The following is an 18494-nucleotide window of genomic DNA, read 5'->3' on the forward strand; positions in this document are numbered from 1 at the left end:
CCAACTGCCCCTGCTTGAGTGAGAGTGCTGAGATTGACAGGTGGTGCAGAGAAGTGTGTGGGTGCAGGGGCTGGACGCCTCCATGCAGAATAAGCTATACAGTATGTGTGCGGTGTTCCTCAAACGCGTTAACAAGTGCACAATCCTCCCATTGTTTAGGAGAACCCCCTTTCTGTGCTCTCAATTAGCAGCCCCCTTCACCATACCAGCACCATGAGCAGGAATACACACCCCATTTGTTCTCAGTCACTCCATCCGCAGGCTGCCATAGCAACCCTCGCAGTGAGGTCAGTCCCATCAATGTGAAACAATCCCTACACTCATCTAACAGCCTACGGTTCTGATAATTCCCCAGGCACAAGACAACGGCACCTCCCCTGAGTCCATGTGGAGGTGAAACCCTTCAGGCAGCAGCTGTTCACGCACTGTGTCAGTGTCACGTTATGTCGGCACGACACGCTCAAATCACCACAAGGACACTGATGATTATTCATGTTTTTAATACTAGCCCTTTTACAACCCAAAATGCCAGGAATGTTCTGTGATTAGGTAACAAATATGATACATATGTTAATTATAGGTTACGTCCCAGCAGTTTATGTTCAAGTGTTAGAAAGATCTTGCATGTGATGACCTGAAATGTCATTATGATCTGATGCGGTTATTCCATAGTGTCACTTTGCATAAGAAGGAAAAGTACAAAGAACCACATTAGAGCGTTAAGAAAGGTTAATTATATTTTAGAACTTTTCTAAACTGAGCTTCACAGTTCACAATGTTTACAGGCACTCATGAGATGATTAGACGGGATAGCTCTGTCATCAGAGTTCATCAGGTCAGGTAAAAGACTTGAGTCAAAACATTATCACATGACATCAACGCGGTTATCCCTCTGCACAGAAATACACAAGGCTGGAACAAATCAACAAATAATCAACTGAAATAATGGCTACACAACATGGATTGACAACTACTATCACTTAGTACAATGTTGAGCATGTCACTTGAATTCATGTCAATATTTATTTCTGAAAGGCAACATGCAAATTGGGGTTTCTAAACAAGACTCACACCTTCAAAATAATTAAGTGCAGTCTTCCTTCCTCCGCCGAGGATCGTGTGTGAATCTGAGATGAATGATTTTAATCTGCGGTGTCTTATTGACATGTGGCATGTGGTTGCTATGGCAAGTCCATCAGTTACAAAGCTGTAAAGCCAGTCATTGGCGCCCCCATGTGGAAAAATACTATAACAGATATGATTCATTCCGGATAAATACTGAGAAGACGCTGTAGTGACCTGAGATCGAGAACAACAAGAGGATTGATCTGAACATTTTGCTACAGTGTGAAACAATCAAGTATAGTAACGTGGACTCTTTCCACACTCCTGCAGTGCTATACCATGACATCAGTGGGTCTGACGTTTCAGCTTCTCTGTTGTCAGTTTTTGGCATCTGGACCAGATTGTGATTCACAAAGATTGACCCTGGGACTGGTTTAGGGATGCAGCTAATGGTTGTTAGTTCTGGACCGTCTCTATTCAAACTCATTTTGAATGTGGTCCATCCCTGGATCTCCACTGTCAAGGTTTGCTGTACCAATTCATGGAGCGGCGGAGACCTCTCTCCCAGCTCTGGAGGACGGGGATGTACTCCCGATTCCTGCTGTCAGCCCCTCCCTTGGGAACTACTTGAGGCAAGAACACCCTGTCAGTGCTATGCAGCTTCTTCAGCTCTCCCTGGCTCCTCCAGTAACCTGCAGTGACAGATGAGGACAAAGGAAGACTTAGGGAAACAACGTGAAGACAAAATCTTTTTTTAAATTACCCAAGAAATCCTAGAATTTATCAATGTGAGTGATGCAAATTAGTTCATTCCCCCAAATCAACAGGAAGTCAATGACTAACAGTAGAAGGTATTGGATATTTTGGATTTCACGCAACACTTTTGTCCACTGATCCAATATAATCTAATGCTCCTCAAGCACATTAGCATTCGTGACCACCTGCTCCTGTCCTGTTTAAAAACAACAGGAACAGATTCTTCTTGTCTGTTTGATTTGAATATACACTCATGTACAACACTACACACAATAATTAAATAGAGAACAGGTTACATAACAAATCATCAGCATTTAATTTGTTTTCCTCTGCTGTTGTCAGCACGAATAAAAATAGGACTTTTGATCACCGACTTTCAAAAGAAACTCAGTGCCATGACCAAGGGTTGGAATATTTTTATAGAAAAGTGGAGAACCGCTGTGAAAGAAAAGAGTGAAGGCTTCAACTGTTTGACGCACAACTTCACACAGCTGGCTGATGTAAATTAAAAGACTTACAACTCTGAGGACACTTACCGTCCCGCCCGAAAAACCCTTAAACATGTACTGGTAGTAAGTGACTATTTAATATAAATGAATAAACTGTGGATTTAATAAGCACTAGCTGAGTTCCTGTTCTAAACCTGCCTGTTTGGAACGGGCTGTTTGCTTGGCCTGTGGTAACACTGCTGGCTGTAGCTTTCATTCTGAAAATGTAAAGGTGACTTGCAGTAACTGAGCCCAGCAAGTCAAGACTGACAGCTGGACTCAGTCTGCAGAACCCTGAACACAACTTAAGTCGATGAGTCCAATACAGCATATGCAAATATTGTGTGCGGATGTGTCTCTGCGTACCGGCTCCCAGCCCAGCGACAAAAGCAGCCCCCAAACACGACATCTCATGGTGTTGCCGTCTTGCCACCTTCCTGCCGAACAGGTCTGCAGTCAGCTGCATGATGAAGTCGTTGGCGGAAACGCCACCATCCACCCTGAGAGGGAAGGAACCAAAGACAAGGCCCTAAGTTACACTGCAGCTCACTTTACTGGAAGGGTCCGAGAGAAACATGAAGTAGACATGTAATGGATTGCCAATAAATACTGGAGAAGCAAAGTACACGAGAGTCCACTCTGGTAAATTCAGACTACTGGATACAATCTGCATCCTACAATCAGATATTGCACAGTAAGCTGCAGTGGCCAGACGTGAGTTAAAGGCTTCTTCCCCTCCAGCAGATCAAACCTACATTACTGTAATCACATACGTACTGACATGCACAGTGTACCTGATCTTTGTGATAGGAATCCGAGTTTCTTTCAGCATCGTCTCATAAAGCTGCTTGTTTCTGCAAAGAATTAAAAATAAGGAAGACCATGAATTATCAGGATTCAGAAGTTAAAAAAGAAACGATCTCTTCAAAATGACGAACCTGAAGGCGACAGACTCTAGTATGGCACGGACCAGATGGCTTTTTGTGGTTGTAGGTTTGAGGCCCATGAGTGAGGCACAGGCTTTAGGGTCATTCAGAGGAGCCTTAAATAAACAGAGCGTGTACACAAACATGTCGAGTGAAAAACAGATGTGACGCAAAGAACCGTTAAACAATTAACTCATATCTTTTGCAATGAGGTGGAACTCAACAATCTCTGGACAACAAACATGTAACTAAACTCTTCTACTTGGTTACCTTATGTAACAGTAGCTCTAGGTTAAACAACCATGAGTGATTTGTAATCATATCTTTTCAAATGAACCATTAACATAAGGACACACACTTACAAGGGCCAGTTCACAAAGGAGGGCATAGAAAAAAAAAGAGACACACAACAATGTTACAGTGGAAAATAAGGCAAAACTTGACATACATGCCTGGAATGGCTAAATATAATTATTGTCAATCAATGTGCACTAACATGTGCTGCAATAGATACACACGTTTTTGCTTTGGGTGAATAAACTGTTATATCAACTGTTTAAGTGTTGTACTTCTGACTACAGCAACTTCCTCCTGGCTGGTCCCCCTGCTAGTGCCATCTGACCTCTGCAGCTAATACAGACTGCAGCTCAGCTGGTCCTCAACCTACTTAGGTTCTCTCACAATCCGCGCGCTTCACTGGTTACCAGTGGCTGTCCACATCCACTTAAAGACACTAGTACTTGCGTACCATGTTGCAAATGGATCGGGCCCAGTCTACATCCAGGAGATGGTTAAACCTCAGACCCCAGCCTGGCCATAATTACGACTGTTTGCTGTCCTGGTTCCCAATCGTTGGAACGAGCTCCCCATGGACATCAGGACAGCAGAGAGTATAGACATCTTCTGCCCCAGGCTAAAAACACATCTCTTCTAAATACACTTTGGTTAAGAAGATTATGGCCTAATAAACATCCCCAATAAAAAAAAGTTTAGTTGCAATTATATATTTCACTTACATGTAGTACATTGTAGTTTGGCTTGTTTGAAGCTAATTGTACTTACATGACTCTTGCTGTTCTGGGTTTGTACCCTCATGGTTGAATGCACTTATTGTAAGTCGCTTTGGATAAAAGCTAAATGATATGTAATGTAATACACGTCTACCTGCAGGCCACTGAAGGAAGGTACGAAGCACACGCCATCAGAGTCACTGACACTGTAAGCCATGTCACTGGTCTCCATGATGTCAGAGAAGAGCTCTGTAACAACACACACATTAAATCTGTCACTTACTGACTTACTCAGCGATTTACTACACCTCGATAGATATAAAAGCTCTATGATAAGATTTCCAGCCACTAGGGGTGGCAGAACAATCTGAAAACACAAGCATATTCTAAACATTTAAAGTGGCCAAGCGCAACATGTGGAAATTCAGTTGCCTATTTAAACATCCTGCAGACCCAGAGAAACTTTAGCCTTCACTTGAGGTCATGTTTCAGGCAAATACCACGTCTTCTGTTTACACTCTGTTTTTAGTTCCCACCCACTCCTGAGGGATATATCAGGGTGTTTAGCTGCATTCTTCACTATGTTCTCCAGCTAGTTGCTAACTTTGTGTGTCATTTGGTGCGGAGCAGCCTGAAAACTGAAAACAGCCATGATGGTTTGAACCATTGTTAATCAGACACACTTTTACAAGCTATCTGCAGGTTTCAGCTTTTATGGATATATCTTTATGGTTAAGATTTCTTTTGTCAATTTCTTGTTCCCCCCACTTAGTATGAATTGTCTTATTTTGGTCCTCTCTAATCTAGGATGACAGTAAAAAGAGTTAAGTCAGAGGAAGATGATCTAAACACACCACATATTGCAGTATGTGTAGGATCCAAGGTTGAGTTAGGAAGCCCAGTAGAGTGGCTTCAGAGGAAGACTAAAGTTACAGCTCAGATTCGTTGTCGAACCTTTGTTGTCAGACTTGTTTGTCAAATTCAAGACTTTTTCAAGACCACAATGAAATAAAGTTCAGACCTTTGTCAAGTATTACAGATATAAAGGAATATTCGTGTCCCCGAATGACTTATACTTCCCTTGTAATTAAAGGTAAGGTGAAGAATAACCATTGAAACGCCAAATTACCTCACAAACTACAGGAAAAGACAGGAGGCAACGGAGACACACAGCAAATACAGCTACATAGTCTGAGATTAGACAATTAACCATGTTCAAACAAATACCTGAGGACCTGCTCAGTGCCTGTATATTTGGGTTGTTTAACTGTGTTTTGAACTGTTAAAAGACAACATCAATACATGTGAATGAGCACATTAAAAGATGAAGATTAATTATATCAGAAATGCTGCTTGTTTTTACATATACCATATTCCTTCAAATACAGTTTGGGTTTGTTCTAAAGGATGTAAAAATAACTTGAATGACATGATTCTCTGAATCCACAGCTCTGATTAGATCTGGATCATAGTTTACTTCACACTTTTTTTTTTTTAATGTTCATTTTTAAAATCCAAGTGTTCCTTCACTGGTGACTTGAATGCTCTCTGTGGCTCCACAATCTTATGGTTATGAACCACCATGAGCTAATTATGCCAACTTTTACTGAAGACCTGTTCATTCAGTCATGATTGGATCAAACCAGTCATGTGACATATGAAGTTGGGAGACAATAAAATATATGTCATGTGCAATTTTTCCTGAACATACAGCTTGCCGTGTCTGATCAACAGTTGAAGCCATGGCCCTTTCTTCACTGTGACTTTGTGTGGTGACGTATAGTATGAATAGGACAGTACTCAGAGCCCCTTAGTCAGGTCATATTGTCCAACACCCCCCCAGCTCATTGTGTATACAGCTCACCCAGATTATGTGCCCATTTGATGGCAGTGCCTGTGTCTGCAGAATTGCCCTCTGCAAGGTATACCACCTCTGAGCCGATCTTCCATCCCACCAGAGGATACAGACCTACAGAGAACAAACACTGGTTTGTCATGTGCCTGAATATGTGGATACATAAGTACGGATACTCTCATCACACTGTGTTTTGATTTACCTGCCACAGATGTGTGTGGTTTGCTTCCAGTGTTGATGTCCATGAAGGTACCTGTTCCCATGGTGATCTTCACATCACCTACATCGAAGCAACATTCCCCAAACATGGCCGCCTGCTGGTCCGCCACCTGCAGCAGAGCGACAGTTTGTTGCAAACACACTGAATCCCGAGCAGGTCTAGTCTCAAAGCAGCAACACTGAGTTTATAACTCACACAGTGTATGATATGGGATAGCGCAATTCTTATGTCCATCGTTCTACTTCTCCATGTTATCAATTCATTCCTTCTTTGTTTTATTTGATATGCACTGTCTTGTATATTTTTTATTTCTACCATGAAGGAGCTATAAACATAATTTAATGTTTAGCCCTTATATTTATATTAATTGTATCTAATTAACATTTTTAAATCATCATCAACTGAATGACAACCTGAATACAAGCCTCATGTTCCCAGTTGCTGATTAACTATGTTCCTGGGATTAATATCCTTTTTACAACATAATGGTAGTGACACGCTGGCAGAAGCGCAGAAGGTCGCAAGTAATTGTTTTTTATTATTATCATAATCCCACAGATAACATGTTTTATGTCAAGACTCTGACAACTCACCACTGACATGATTGGAATGGAAACTCCGAAGATTGACTGGTCTGTGGAACCAAAGTTGTGGCTGGTGCATCATGAAGGAGAGACCAGAGACAAAGCATCACTCTCTGTCAACCCCCCAAACTGGAGGCCATGGGTTTGCAATCATAATTATACGTCTCTATGGTTCTGTATTTTACAGTTTCAATTATTGTGCGGACGCTGAAATGATTTGAATGTTTAAATAACTTTGAAATGTACAGTGAGCTGGAAGTGGAAGGAGATTGTTGACTCACTTTGTGTTTTCTACTTTGGGGAAAATAGAGAGTGGCAGAGATAAAAGAAAGCAGAGCAAACCGCTCCAACACATCTGTAGAAAAAGTCACAATGCAGGGAAATAAAAAAGAGGAACTCACACCAAACACAGAGAGAGCCAGAATGTGACATACACCAGACCTGATAGGAGTCGAATATGCCTGTTGAACTGGCGTTAGAATAATCTGTGGCATGAACTTGTCCTAAAACAGAAAGGTTGACACGAATGAATGTATTAAAAAACAAACATTTGTTTCTGCTCTTGGACATTTTTCCAGCTCACCCTCACTTACGAGAGTCGGCTGAAACCTTTCTGAGGAATTTCATCGCTGACGCAATAGGATTGGAACTGAGAGAACATTCAACCTGGGTCTTACAATCCTGTTTAACACTGAAGGAAATGTAATCCACCGGACAAATTACATATATTACTGTAGTGTGTTTAAAAAGAAACTAAGCTTGTTGACAGATGTCCTACACGTGGACTCAAGCTCACCTTTAGTGAGTTTGAAGAGCAGCCAAGTGTCTATTGTTCCAAAGCAGCAGTTTCCTTCAGCTACCGCTTGACGAACCTGGACGAAGAGGGGAACATGATGAGGCCGAGAAGAGAGGTGAACCCCGACCCGGTTCTACAGTTCTATGCTGTATAATAACATAATAACATGAAAATATTAAAAACATCTATTATATGTTAGTATTCATTTAACTTTTAATTGTGCTGGCGGTCTGTTCGACCACAACAGTGCGGTGCAGTTGAAAGCTGAAACAATTTATATTTATTGTCTTTGTCGAAAATTATTTGCCATCATTTTGATGATAAATGTATTATTTCTGTCATCCATTTTTAAACAAAACGTGACATGTTCTCAGGTTACAACTTTTCAAATGTGACGATTTGACGCTTCCTTGGTTTGTATGATTATGAATCAAATATCTTTGGAATTTGAGCTGTTACTTTGGCAAAAAAAGTTATTTTATGATGCCACCTTGAGCTTCAGAACATATTATAGGACATGCATTATAGTTCACACAACGGTCTCACTAATCACAAAAAAATTTGCTGTGTTAATCGACAAGAAAAATAATTAGTTGGATGGAAGTCTTCTGGTAACACATGAGACACATAATTGGGGACTTTGGTTTACAGTGCAAACTTAATAAAAACAGTGGATCAGATAAACACACAAGTAGCACGGACTAGACAAGCAGTTTGCGTCAACACTGCTCTGGGATCATTTTATTTGCCTGCATATATGTGTGAACCCACTCACCTGCTTGTAATGCGTCAGGACCCAGACGAGGCGAAAGGTCACATGTTGAGGGGAGAAGACAATAAGACTTGCTGCAAGCAACCGCTTTTGCCTGCTAAGGAAATACAGCGCCTTCATCACACCATGGATTGCCTGAGGTTGTTTGAGAAAACAATTAAAAAAATAAATAATTATGTGATGGGACTGGTTTCAAATAATTTTAAAGATGAACTATTTCATCCCTCCTCTCTAGCTCTATTCCTTATTCACTATACTAAAGTCAAAGACTCACGCTCATGGTGCAGGATCTATTCCAGGATTTCACCAGGTCCGCTGCCCTCTGGTCCTGCCAGCTGATGAAGTTATGATAGGGAACTCCAGTTTTTCTGTCAGATTTAAAGAAGATGAAGTAAAAATTATGCTGAAATGAAACCGGGATGGAAAAGAACTCGACAGAGGAAGGTTCAAAAGTGTTCAACAGTTAATATTTACAAGTTTGTGCACAAATCACATATAGACTAGTTAAAACTAGTGATGAGATTATTTGTATTCATTTTACCTGTCCCATGTTGTGAAGGTGCTGCGTTGAGATGAAATGCCAAGGGCTTCTATCTGGCGCATTTGCACTCCTGCATCTATAGCAGCACACACACACACACACAAACACAAACACACACACACACACACACACACACACACACACACACTTGAAACTGGAACTTGTATGCTTTGCCTCCATTATAACAGGGTGTTTTAATGGATCCCGGGCAAAACAACCCTACACTTTTGGTATAATGTAATTCGATAAAACATCAGCACAGAATACAGACACAAAAATAAGCATGGAGTTAAATAAATACCTTTCTGAGAAGAATAAACAAGTCTGGTGAGAGGTGGAATGGTCAAGTTTGAAGAATTCGAACCTCAGGGTATGGTAATCAGTCTTCTGATTGGTTTGTTTATAGTTTCAGTAAAAAGTGTCTTGGCCTACCAGGTCATGGTATTTGCAGAAGTTGTATAAGTGTACATAAGCAACCAGACATAAGTGTATTTGTACAACTTATGAAGATAGGAAACAATTTACATTCACGCTTGTAGTATTGATAGTTCCTGGCGTTTTATAATATAACTGTTTATAGATGCAACTGTACCTTGCACAGCTCCCTTGACCACAGTGATGAACCCTTTCCATAAAGCATCTGGGTCCATCTCCACATGACCAACCTCTGGGAACAAGGGAACAACCTGGAGCGAACATTGGGGCAGAATAAGAATCAAGGATTGCATAACACAGAGTGTGTTGTGCGGAAGCCAGAGCGATGCAAAGAAGAAGACCTGGGTGATGCATGATCCTCGGATCTTTGCCTCCTTGTCATAGACGTGACCCCTGATGGATGTTGTACCGACGTCCACTGACAAAATGAAATGCTCCTTCTTGAAACCGTTCCTCTGAGTCCCCATGGTGAAAACGTCCTGTCCCGGGCAGTAGTCCTCAAATCATCCGCACCACGTCCATCGTCAGCTCATGCGACTCATGTCAGCCCGATAAAGAAAACCTTTATCCTCATCGGGTGAAATGTCGCGATGAGGCTGCAACGTGACCTTCGGACCAGTGCTCCCACCTACAGTCCCAGTCCATGTAGCAGTCCCACCTCCTCAAAGTGTCCGGATCAATGCGGGGCTAAAGTTAGTTCCCTGTGGGACAGACGTAATGTCATCAACATAGCGGAGTTCAGTTCTGTTGAGAGCCAGGTCTGTTCAAAAATAAGCCTCAGTACGCGGGACTCCAGCCGCGGAGCTGAAGCAGGGGGTCGGCCACCTGTACTCGGATCTCGGTTCACGTCAAGTTAGCTCATTGGCTAGCCGTCACTTTAATGAAACCTGAGCGCGAAAGTAGCTTCGACTAAATAAACCGTCTTTTAACACGATAAACTCTACTATAACAAAAACAACTTAATCGCTTAGGATCATACATTAAAGAACAGTTCGGTCTTTCGCAATTTTTTTCTGTTACTGTTGTTTTCCCTTTCGTTGAATCGCCTCAACGTCACCGACAACTTCCGGCCTTGTCGGCACCCGTACTATCCCAAGCATGCGCAGTGCGTCGTATTGGAACAGTCACATGCGGGTGTTTGTAGCTGAACACACGTGTGAACACCGGCTACCTCTCTAACTGTGGCTAATCGCGACGCACATCATGGCAAAGACAGACGTAAGAAAAGCGTTCACAGCGCATGTACTATTATTCATATTAACCAGGCGTCACCGTGCATTAAGTAACTAGCTCGACGCTAACTTGTGTTTAGTGCTATTAGCTGCAGACTGACTAGCTAGCAGTTAGCTGGTGAGAGTCGTACCTGGGACCAGATTTCGGCCTGTAAACGCAAACTGAATAAATTGCAACTGTGCGACCTTGTTAACTAGTTTGTTTTAAGCGTGTAAGACACATAATGATGTTATTAGGATTTACTGTGAAATTCGGCTGGTTAAAACCTGTAAACTTGGTTGAATTGATACATCTTGATAACTGAGAGTCTCTGGGATTCCTCTCGGGCGAAGTAGCTTTAAGCCTCTGGAATTTGTACTGGTTTTGTTATATATCACTCTGGATTAGTGAGACAACCCTTTTGGAGACATGACCTTGGTTTCTGGGACAAGTCAAGGAATACCATATCTCTAATTTCTTCGATTTTTTTTATTATAATCTAAATGAAAAATTTACAAACGTAATTGTCTAATGGAATGGATTTTAAGCTGAAGTCCTTCTCTTAAGAACTCACCGTCACACCTACATTGTGTAATTAATGTATTTGTGTCTTTCAGACTCCGAGACGCAAAACAAGACAAAGTAAAGTTGTCACAGATGAAGTTGGAGAAGGGCCCAACACTGGTAAGTCAACCCTTTGAAATAACTGAACATTTACAGAGAACATGACTGATTGGATTTTACTTTCAAAACGTCATTAAATAATTAAATTAATGATTACATTCGAATTCATTTTCAGAAGAACAGACTATGACTGTCTGTTCAAGTGGCCTAACCGTCGTCACAGAAGAGAATGCTGCCACAGGGAGCACAGAGACGAAACAGGAGGAGAAGAACCAAGATGACCAAGGTGCTGTAAATACATCACGTATTTGGCGTGTGACTGAATTTCTGAAGAACGTTAGTAATGAATGAATGTACGTACCTTTTCAGAATCTCAGATGGACTGCGTTATCGAAGTAAAGGGAAACACCCCCACTGTGGCTGTGTCCTGGGAGAAGACGAATGAAGGAGAGGGTGGTGATTCAGAAAAGAGAAGTGGTAAGGAAAGGGACAAGGCATTGTCTGATTACCTCACATGATTTGTAAGCACTCATAACACAACCTTTTTGCCTGAATGACACCACAGCCGAGAAGTAATGACTCATATCTTTTCAAAGTGAAAATAGGTTTTTGGATTCAAGTTGCTGGTTACCTAAAAGTATGAAATTCTCTAGTAGCTTGACCAACTTCTACAAATTTCCTCTTAAGAATCTCAAATGGACACCGCTGCTGAAGGGAATGAAAGTACAACCACAGTAACTGAAACCGGGACAGAGAATTCTGAAGGACAGAGCGTCTCTATGGAACAGGAAATCAATGGAAATGAACAGATGGTTGTCGGAGAGAAAGCAGGTAAGGACAGTTAACATTTTCGTATTCGGTGATAAAACATCTGCTTCAAGTAGTTCAGACCTGGGTATAACATCTGTCCTGAGTGACATAAACTCTGGGAACAGGTATCAAAGATTTTTGTCTTAGCGGACAATATCCCGCTGCGTTGGTCATTTGTGAGAGGCAAAGACCGGGTGCAATTTAGCAGACATCCTCTTGAGTTCATGTCCAAAATGGCTTAAGAGAACAATCTTGTAACCAAATACCTAACATGTTGTCTATGTGTTACAGTGAAAACAAGGAAACGGAAAAGCAAGGCACAAGCTAACGTTGAGACTTCTCCAGCAAAGAAAACAAAGGTCATCAATGACGGTATGAACTCAAAATGAGACCAATTGACAATTTCATTCGTCCTAACGTTTCCTAGGTTCTGTCGTCACATTTTCACTCTCTGTTGCTGTAGGTTTTTGTCTTTATGTTGGCAACCTGAACAACTCCAAAACATTCGAAGAGGTGAAAGATTCATTAGCAAAATACTTCATGACACAAAGTCTTCTGTTTCAAGACATCAGATTAGACCGGTCCAAGTGAGTATTTGTTTTTTAACTTAATTCTTACTCTCAGGTTATTTGAGCAGTAAACCGGCTTTGTATGAATGTGACAGATTCTAAATGAACTCACCTCTTCTGTAGAAAACATGCACATGTAGATTTGGCCTCCGAGATTGACCTGACCAAAGCCTTGACCTTAAACGGAGAGATTATCCTGGAGAAGCCAGTGAAGATCGCCAAAGCAAAGGTCAAAAGTGCTGACGAGGTGAAAACACCGGTGGACAAAAAAGGTAACTCCTTGAATTAAATTGCTCAATTTAAATCATGTTTTACTTGTCACTAAATAAAGATGTAATAATTATGGGTCTGTTCAAACCACAACGACGGGCAACAATCGGGATTTATGATGTGATCTGGGAATACAAAACATAGACATTTAATGTAAGGGAACTCCTCTGTCTGCAGCTGCAAGAGATGCCCGATGCTTGTTCGTAAAGAACCTGCCATTCACTGCAACAAAAGCAGACATTCAGAAAATCTTCCAAACGGCCGTCAACGTCAGGTTTCCTGATGGAGCTGAAGGACCAAGCAAAGGGTGAGAGTTTGAAGAACCTCTACAATTGTGTCAAATGTGCATGATGAAAATAATAATACTCTGTTGTGGTAATGTTTACTAGATGACATTTGTTTAATTGTCAACAGGATTGCCTTTGTGGAGTTTAAAAATCCAGGCATTGCCAAGGATGTACAGAAGAAAATGAAAGGAGCCAAGATCGAAGAACGAGTTTTAATTGTGGACTCTGTCAAAGAAACAAATGGGACTAAAGTCAGCAAAGCTTCTGACGCCAAAAGCATCACAAAAGGTAAATTCTAGACAGTTTATGAATATACTGTGAAAAGTTAACAAAATACTAAAGCTAATTAAATTCAGTTAGATTTGTTTTGTTCTGGACATCAGTTAATTAAATCTGGACTTTTTAAGCAGTTTTCACAAAAGTTTTTCCACTCATTTCTCGCAGCTGCTCCTCCTCCAAACAACACGTTATTTGTGAGCAACATGTCTTTCGACTTGAAAGAAAAAACCCTCAAGAAATATTTCCAGAAAGCCATTGACATCAAAATGCCTCTAAACCAAGGCAAATCCAAAGGGTAAGTACACCGGCCCACTTTGTCCTTTGTTTCTCAAAGAAGAAAGTGTTTGAATATTCTCAATAAACATCTGTGATTCTCTGCAGATATGCGTTTGTTGAGTTTGCAACCGTGGCACAAGCTGCAAAGGCCTTAAAATCCACCCAAAACATCAACGTCTTCAAGAGGACAATGAAGGTGCAGTTCTTTGAAATGAGAGCGGACCCAGCTAAGGCAAAAGGTATGCATGATAAATCCGTGTATGTTACTCGTCCCATAAGCTGTTAATCAGGGAAATGTTATAATTAATAATGGCAACTATCAATTGTTTCTGCATACATTTTGGTTCTCTTCAGACCTGGTAATACAGAGTTCTACAGTCATGAAAAACCTGGAAAAGTCATGGAATTTTCAAATATGTTTCTCCAGGCCTGGAAAAGTCAAGGAACAAAATAAAATCCCAAAAGTCATGGAAATTTGTTATATTCATATTTTCATGTTGTTCATTTACGCTGAGTTTTAAATAATGAATATGCTTTTAAAGAATTGCGCTCAATATATAAGCAGGCGTACTGGGGTGTGTGTCATGTAAGGTAAACTGTATGCCTTTGAATTCTCATGGTTAGTTTAAATACTACATTTTGTCACTTTCGCGTATAAACCGAGATTTCACAAAATGTTCGATCATGGAAATTCGGTTTAAAGTTATTGAAAAGTCATTGAAATCCATTGGTCAAAATGTGTATGACCCTGTATATACATCAGTCCGGAGAGAGCTGATCACAAGGGAACAGCCCACTTGGCATTAAAAAGAGTCATGAGTGTGTCTCCTGGGACTCCTTGTGATTGGATCTCACTTCCCTACTCCATATACAAATAAACTTGTATGTCATTTGTGTTAACACTGTTTGTTTTATTCACACACTGTGAAAGTTATGAAAATCTTGATACCAGAGTTGTGTTTTTTTCCTCTGTTTAGTGACTTTAAAAACACTGATAATCGGGAACCTTTCTGAGAAAACGACTGCAGAGACTCTGAAAAGTGCCTTCGAAGGAGCCCTCACTGCAAGAGTCGCTGTGGATAAAGAGACCGGAGCTTCAAAGCAGTGGGTGGCATCAAGTTGTTCATTTACTGTGGCCAAAGTGTAAAGATGTCGCCTGTTCTTCAAGTCTCCTTTACAATGTCTGCTTCATTTTTCTCAGGTTTGGTTTTGTGGAGTTTGAGAGTAAAGAAAATTGCAAGGCTGCCAAAGAAGCCATGCTAGACTGTGAGATTGACGGCAGCAAAGTGACTGTGGCTTACGCAAACCCACAGGGTGCAAAGGGAGAGCAAGGCACCAAAGCCGGTGGTCAGCCTGCAGGTCCGAGCAGAGGAGGTAACTGGTTTATCAAGGAGATGGCAGTAAATTATGAATTTAATTACAGTGAAGGTTTATAGCTGCACAAATCTAAATTGTTACATTGACATTCAATTTAACTAAGTGATATGATTATTTTGTAATCTCAGTCTGTCGTACTGCCCTGACAAAAAATACTATGAATGCAGCCTGAATAAATACACATTTTAGCTAACTCCTCACACCACTAGGTAATCTATTAGATCTACCATATCATGTCGGACTTGACTTAGTTGAGAAAGCTGATCACTTTTACTGCACCAAAAAAAAATTCTTTGTAGGTATTTTTTTAACTTTATTTATATAGTTTTTTCCTTCTTTTAATACAGTAGGGGGGTTTATATTCATACAATTTCTGAAAACATGCCAGAGTTATACAAAAATATCCTCTTGGTCCATGAGCAGGCAAAAACTGTTTATGAAGCCCATTCAATGGTTGTGAACGGGGAGTTAGAGGGGGTCGACCATTAATCTGAGAGTCAGTAGTTTGATCCCCAGCTCTTCAAGTCCAGACTAAGAAGAGTCCTTTGGACAATTTTCCTTCCTGATGGCGGTGCTGTTAGTTAATGAATGGATGCATGACTGACAAAGTGCCTGATTTATATATAAAGCTGCTTGATCGGGTCAATTTGATAATTAATAATGGCAACAATCAAGTGTTTCTAAAGTTTTGGTTCTTTTAGATCTGCTATTAATATCAGTCCTGAGAGCTGATCACAAGTGAACTCTCAGGGCGCATGTTAATACCAGGTCTGAGCAGTCCCGTTGAGTTTGTATGAGTTATAAAAATGGTAATAACATAGTTGTGTTTTTCTCTGTTTAGTGGATTTGAAAACGCTGATAATAAAGAACCTCTCTGTGGAGACGACTGCAGAGACTCTGAAAAGTGCCGTCAAAGGAGCCGTCACTGCCAGAGTCACTGTGAATAAAGAGACCGGAGTTTCAAAGAGGTGGGTGGCATCAAGTTGTTCATCTACTGTGGCCAAAGTGTGAAGATGTCACCTGTTCTTCAAGTCTCCTTTACAATGTCTGCTTCATTTTTCTCAGGTTTGGTTTTGCGGAGTTTGAGAGTGAAGAAAATTGCAAAGCTGCCAAAGAAGCCATGCAAGGCTGTGAGATCGACGGCAGCAAAGTGACTGTGGCTTACGCAAAACCAAAGGGAGAGCAAACCCCCAAAACGGTCTTGGCGGGAACTCCCGTTGTTCCACGTCGGGGCAGAGATCGAATCGTCAGCACAGAAGGTAACTGGTTTATCAAGGAGATGGCAGTAAATGATGAATAAAATGCTGGTGAAGGTTTATAGCTGCACAAATCTATGCAGCTTTAATAAATTAGTTTTTGCTAACCCCTCACCGGCCAGTTACTTTTGCTGAATCCAATTTTTTTTCTTTGTAGGTTCTTATAAAATAAATTTATATTTTATTTTTCCTTTTAGTACAGTAGGGGAGTTTATACTAATAAAATTTCTGAAAATATGCCAGAGTTATACAGAGAGACTCCTCTCGGCCCATGAGCTGGCAAAACAATATTATGAATCACATTCAATGGCTGTGACTGGAGAGGTAGAGGGGATCGACCATTAATTGTAGAGTCAGTGGTTTTATCCCCAGCTCGTCCAGTCCGCATGCAGAAGTGTCCTTTGGAGAATTTTCCTTCCTGACGGCTGTGCTGCTAGTTAATGAATGGATGCATGACTGACAAAGTGCCTGATGTAGGAGATAAAGCTGCTTGATCAGGTCCATTTGATAATAAATAATGGCTGACCACCTGTGATTGGATCACTCAGGACGCATGTTAATACCAGTTCTAAGCTACGGATTTGGTGATAGCACAGTTGTGTTTTTTTCTCTGTTTAGTGGATTTAAAAACACTGGTAATAAAGAACCTTTCTGAGACGACGACTGCAGAGACTCTGAAAAGTGCCGTCAAAGAAGCTCTCACTGCAAGAGTCATTCTGGATAAAGACACCGGAGCTTCAAAGAGGTGGGTGGCATCAAGTAGAACATTTACTGTGGCAAAAGTGTAAAGACGTCGCCTGTTCTTCAAGTCTCCTTCACAATGGCTGCTTCATTTTTCTCAGGTTCGGTTTTGTGGAGTTTGAGAGTGAAGAAAATTGCAAAGCTGTCAAAGAAGCCATGCTAGACTGTGAGATCGACGGCAGCAAAGTGACTGTGGCTTACGCAAAACCAAAGGGAGAGCATAGCAACAAAGGAGGCGTGGCTGGCAACAGAGGAGGTAACTGGTTTATCAGTTTAGTTGAGATAGCTCCTCATGTTTGATGGACCTTCTTTGACTTTGTGTCTGAAATCACTCATTAATCACCATGTAGTCCACTAGTGGTGGGTTCGCCATTTTGCAGAGCTGTCCGAATGATCAGACATTTTTTATACTCTACACAGGGGATTTATTGTTTCTCACAATGCATCGTGATAAGTAATGTAAGACCAATGGTCACAAACAGAGCAATATAAACCATCATGCATTGTGCTTGGGGAGGAGAGAGGGCAGCAGGATCATCCAGACCTGTTGCGCAGATGTAAATGAGCAGAGCATCACAGCCCGAACTGCAGCCATCAAGTTTATTTCCACATTTAAATATGGTCAATCAGTGTTTTTATTACCAAATTTCAAATGTATTATTTTTTATAATTTTTTAAGACGTCGACTATGACGTATTAAGGGCAGAAAATGAACGGGGTGGTGTCTGAACATTTTCCTTGTTTTGCGAATGAGCTCCTTATGTAGTCTACATAGAAGATACTATAGAGTAAAGAAGGTGCTGGTGAATGAGTGGGTGATTTCAGGTACAGCCTCAGTGCATATCTGATTCATGTTCCTTTCTATTTTTTTGCAGCAAGAAGACGTAGAGCCAAGACACCACAGGCCACTGTGGAGCAAGTGGCAAATAAAGGCTAACTTTGTACATGACTCTGACTTTGGGTGGATGTACAGACAAAGTGTGTGAGGGTGTGAACATGTGTACAATACTGTTTGTCCTGACTGTGGAACACGTCATTTTACTCGTCATATTTTCTATTAATTCATAGCTACTATGAAGACATAAGTAAGAAGCCTGACTTGTTTTAACATAATACAGGTTTGTCATGTGAAATGTTGAAGCTTGAATCTGCTTGTAAACATGAGAAGATAAAGATTTTAAAAAGTGATCAGTTGTGTTTTTTTTATTGAAATTATATTGTGATTAAAGAGGGTGACAGCAGGGCTCTGGTGACACTCACCTGGAATAACACCCACAACTAAAACATGCCCCGTCTCCCCCCCAGCCCACCCCCCCACCAGTGGGTTATAATCCAACACTTAAAA

At 41.0% G+C, this 18494-nt stretch overlaps 2 protein-coding genes across 5 annotated transcripts; one reads left to right on the plus strand and one right to left on the minus strand.

The window, feature by feature from the left end:
• Positions 1–483: 483 nt before the first annotated feature.
• gk5 (glycerol kinase 5) lies at positions 484–10545 on the minus strand. The gene is made up of 16 exons (XM_053437278.1): positions 9790–10545; positions 9606–9699; positions 9014–9089; positions 8747–8840; positions 8476–8607; positions 7701–7776; positions 7346–7407; positions 7186–7259; positions 6914–6974; positions 6303–6429; positions 6110–6214; positions 4400–4494; positions 3248–3351; positions 3104–3163; positions 2676–2809; positions 484–1757 (listed from the first exon to the last, which is right to left on the minus strand). The coding sequence occupies exons 1-16, from the start codon at positions 9913–9915 to the stop codon at positions 1585–1587; spliced, it is 1593 nt and encodes a 530-aa protein (XP_053293253.1). The 5' UTR covers positions 9916–10545; the 3' UTR covers positions 484–1584.
• LOC128454094 (nucleolin) lies at positions 10024–18337 on the plus strand. Of its 4 annotated transcripts, none has more exons than XM_053437274.1 (19): positions 10024–10206; positions 11278–11344; positions 11460–11570; positions 11654–11761; positions 11972–12115; positions 12386–12466; positions 12558–12681; positions 12787–12935; positions 13111–13240; positions 13348–13508; positions 13665–13794; positions 13881–14014; positions 14753–14879; positions 14977–15149; positions 15994–16120; positions 16218–16411; positions 17027–17153; positions 17251–17405; positions 18025–18337. In XM_053437274.1, exons 1-19 carry the CDS (start codon positions 10039–10041, stop codon positions 18084–18086), a joined length of 2472 nt encoding a protein of 823 aa, XP_053293249.1. In that variant the 5' UTR covers positions 10024–10038; the 3' UTR covers positions 18087–18337. The 4 variants fall into 4 exon arrangements, with proteins under 4 accessions (XP_053293249.1, XP_053293250.1, XP_053293251.1 ...); XM_053437275.1 differs by having other exon boundaries at positions 11463–11570; XM_053437276.1 differs by lacking the exon at positions 10024–10206 and adding an exon at positions 10507–10666.
• The last annotated feature ends 157 nt before the right edge of the window (positions 18338–18494 follow it).

The sequence above is a fragment of the Pleuronectes platessa genome, chromosome 13, assembly GCF_947347685.1.
Source record: "Pleuronectes platessa chromosome 13, fPlePla1.1, whole genome shotgun sequence".
Taxonomy (NCBI): Eukaryota; Metazoa; Chordata; class Actinopteri; order Pleuronectiformes; family Pleuronectidae; genus Pleuronectes; species Pleuronectes platessa.

Bases quoted from the DNA above. Each gene is read 5' to 3' on its own strand.
- gk5 (XM_053437278.1), bottom strand. From the start codon at position 9,915: ATGGGGACTCAGAGGAACGGTTTCAAGAAGGAGCATTTCATTTTGTCA. The intron at 9,090-9,605 runs GTACAGTTGCAT...GTGCTGCTATAG, and splicing joins GGTCAAGGGAGCTGTGCAAG to ATGCAGGAGTGCAAATGCGC. The intron at 6,215-6,302 runs GTAAATCAAAAC...TGTTCTCTGTAG, and splicing joins ACCACACACATCTGTGGCAG to GTCTGTATCCTCTGGTGGGA.
- LOC128454094 (XM_053437274.1), top strand. From the start codon at position 10,039: ATGAGGCTGCAACGTGACCTTCGGACCAGTGCTCCCACCTACAGTCCC. The intron at 12,467-12,557 runs GTATGAACTCAA...CTGTTGCTGTAG, and splicing joins AACAAAGGTCATCAATGACG to GTTTTTGTCTTTATGTTGGC. The intron at 12,936-13,110 runs GTAACTCCTTGA...CTCTGTCTGCAG, and splicing joins AACACCGGTGGACAAAAAAG to CTGCAAGAGATGCCCGATGC.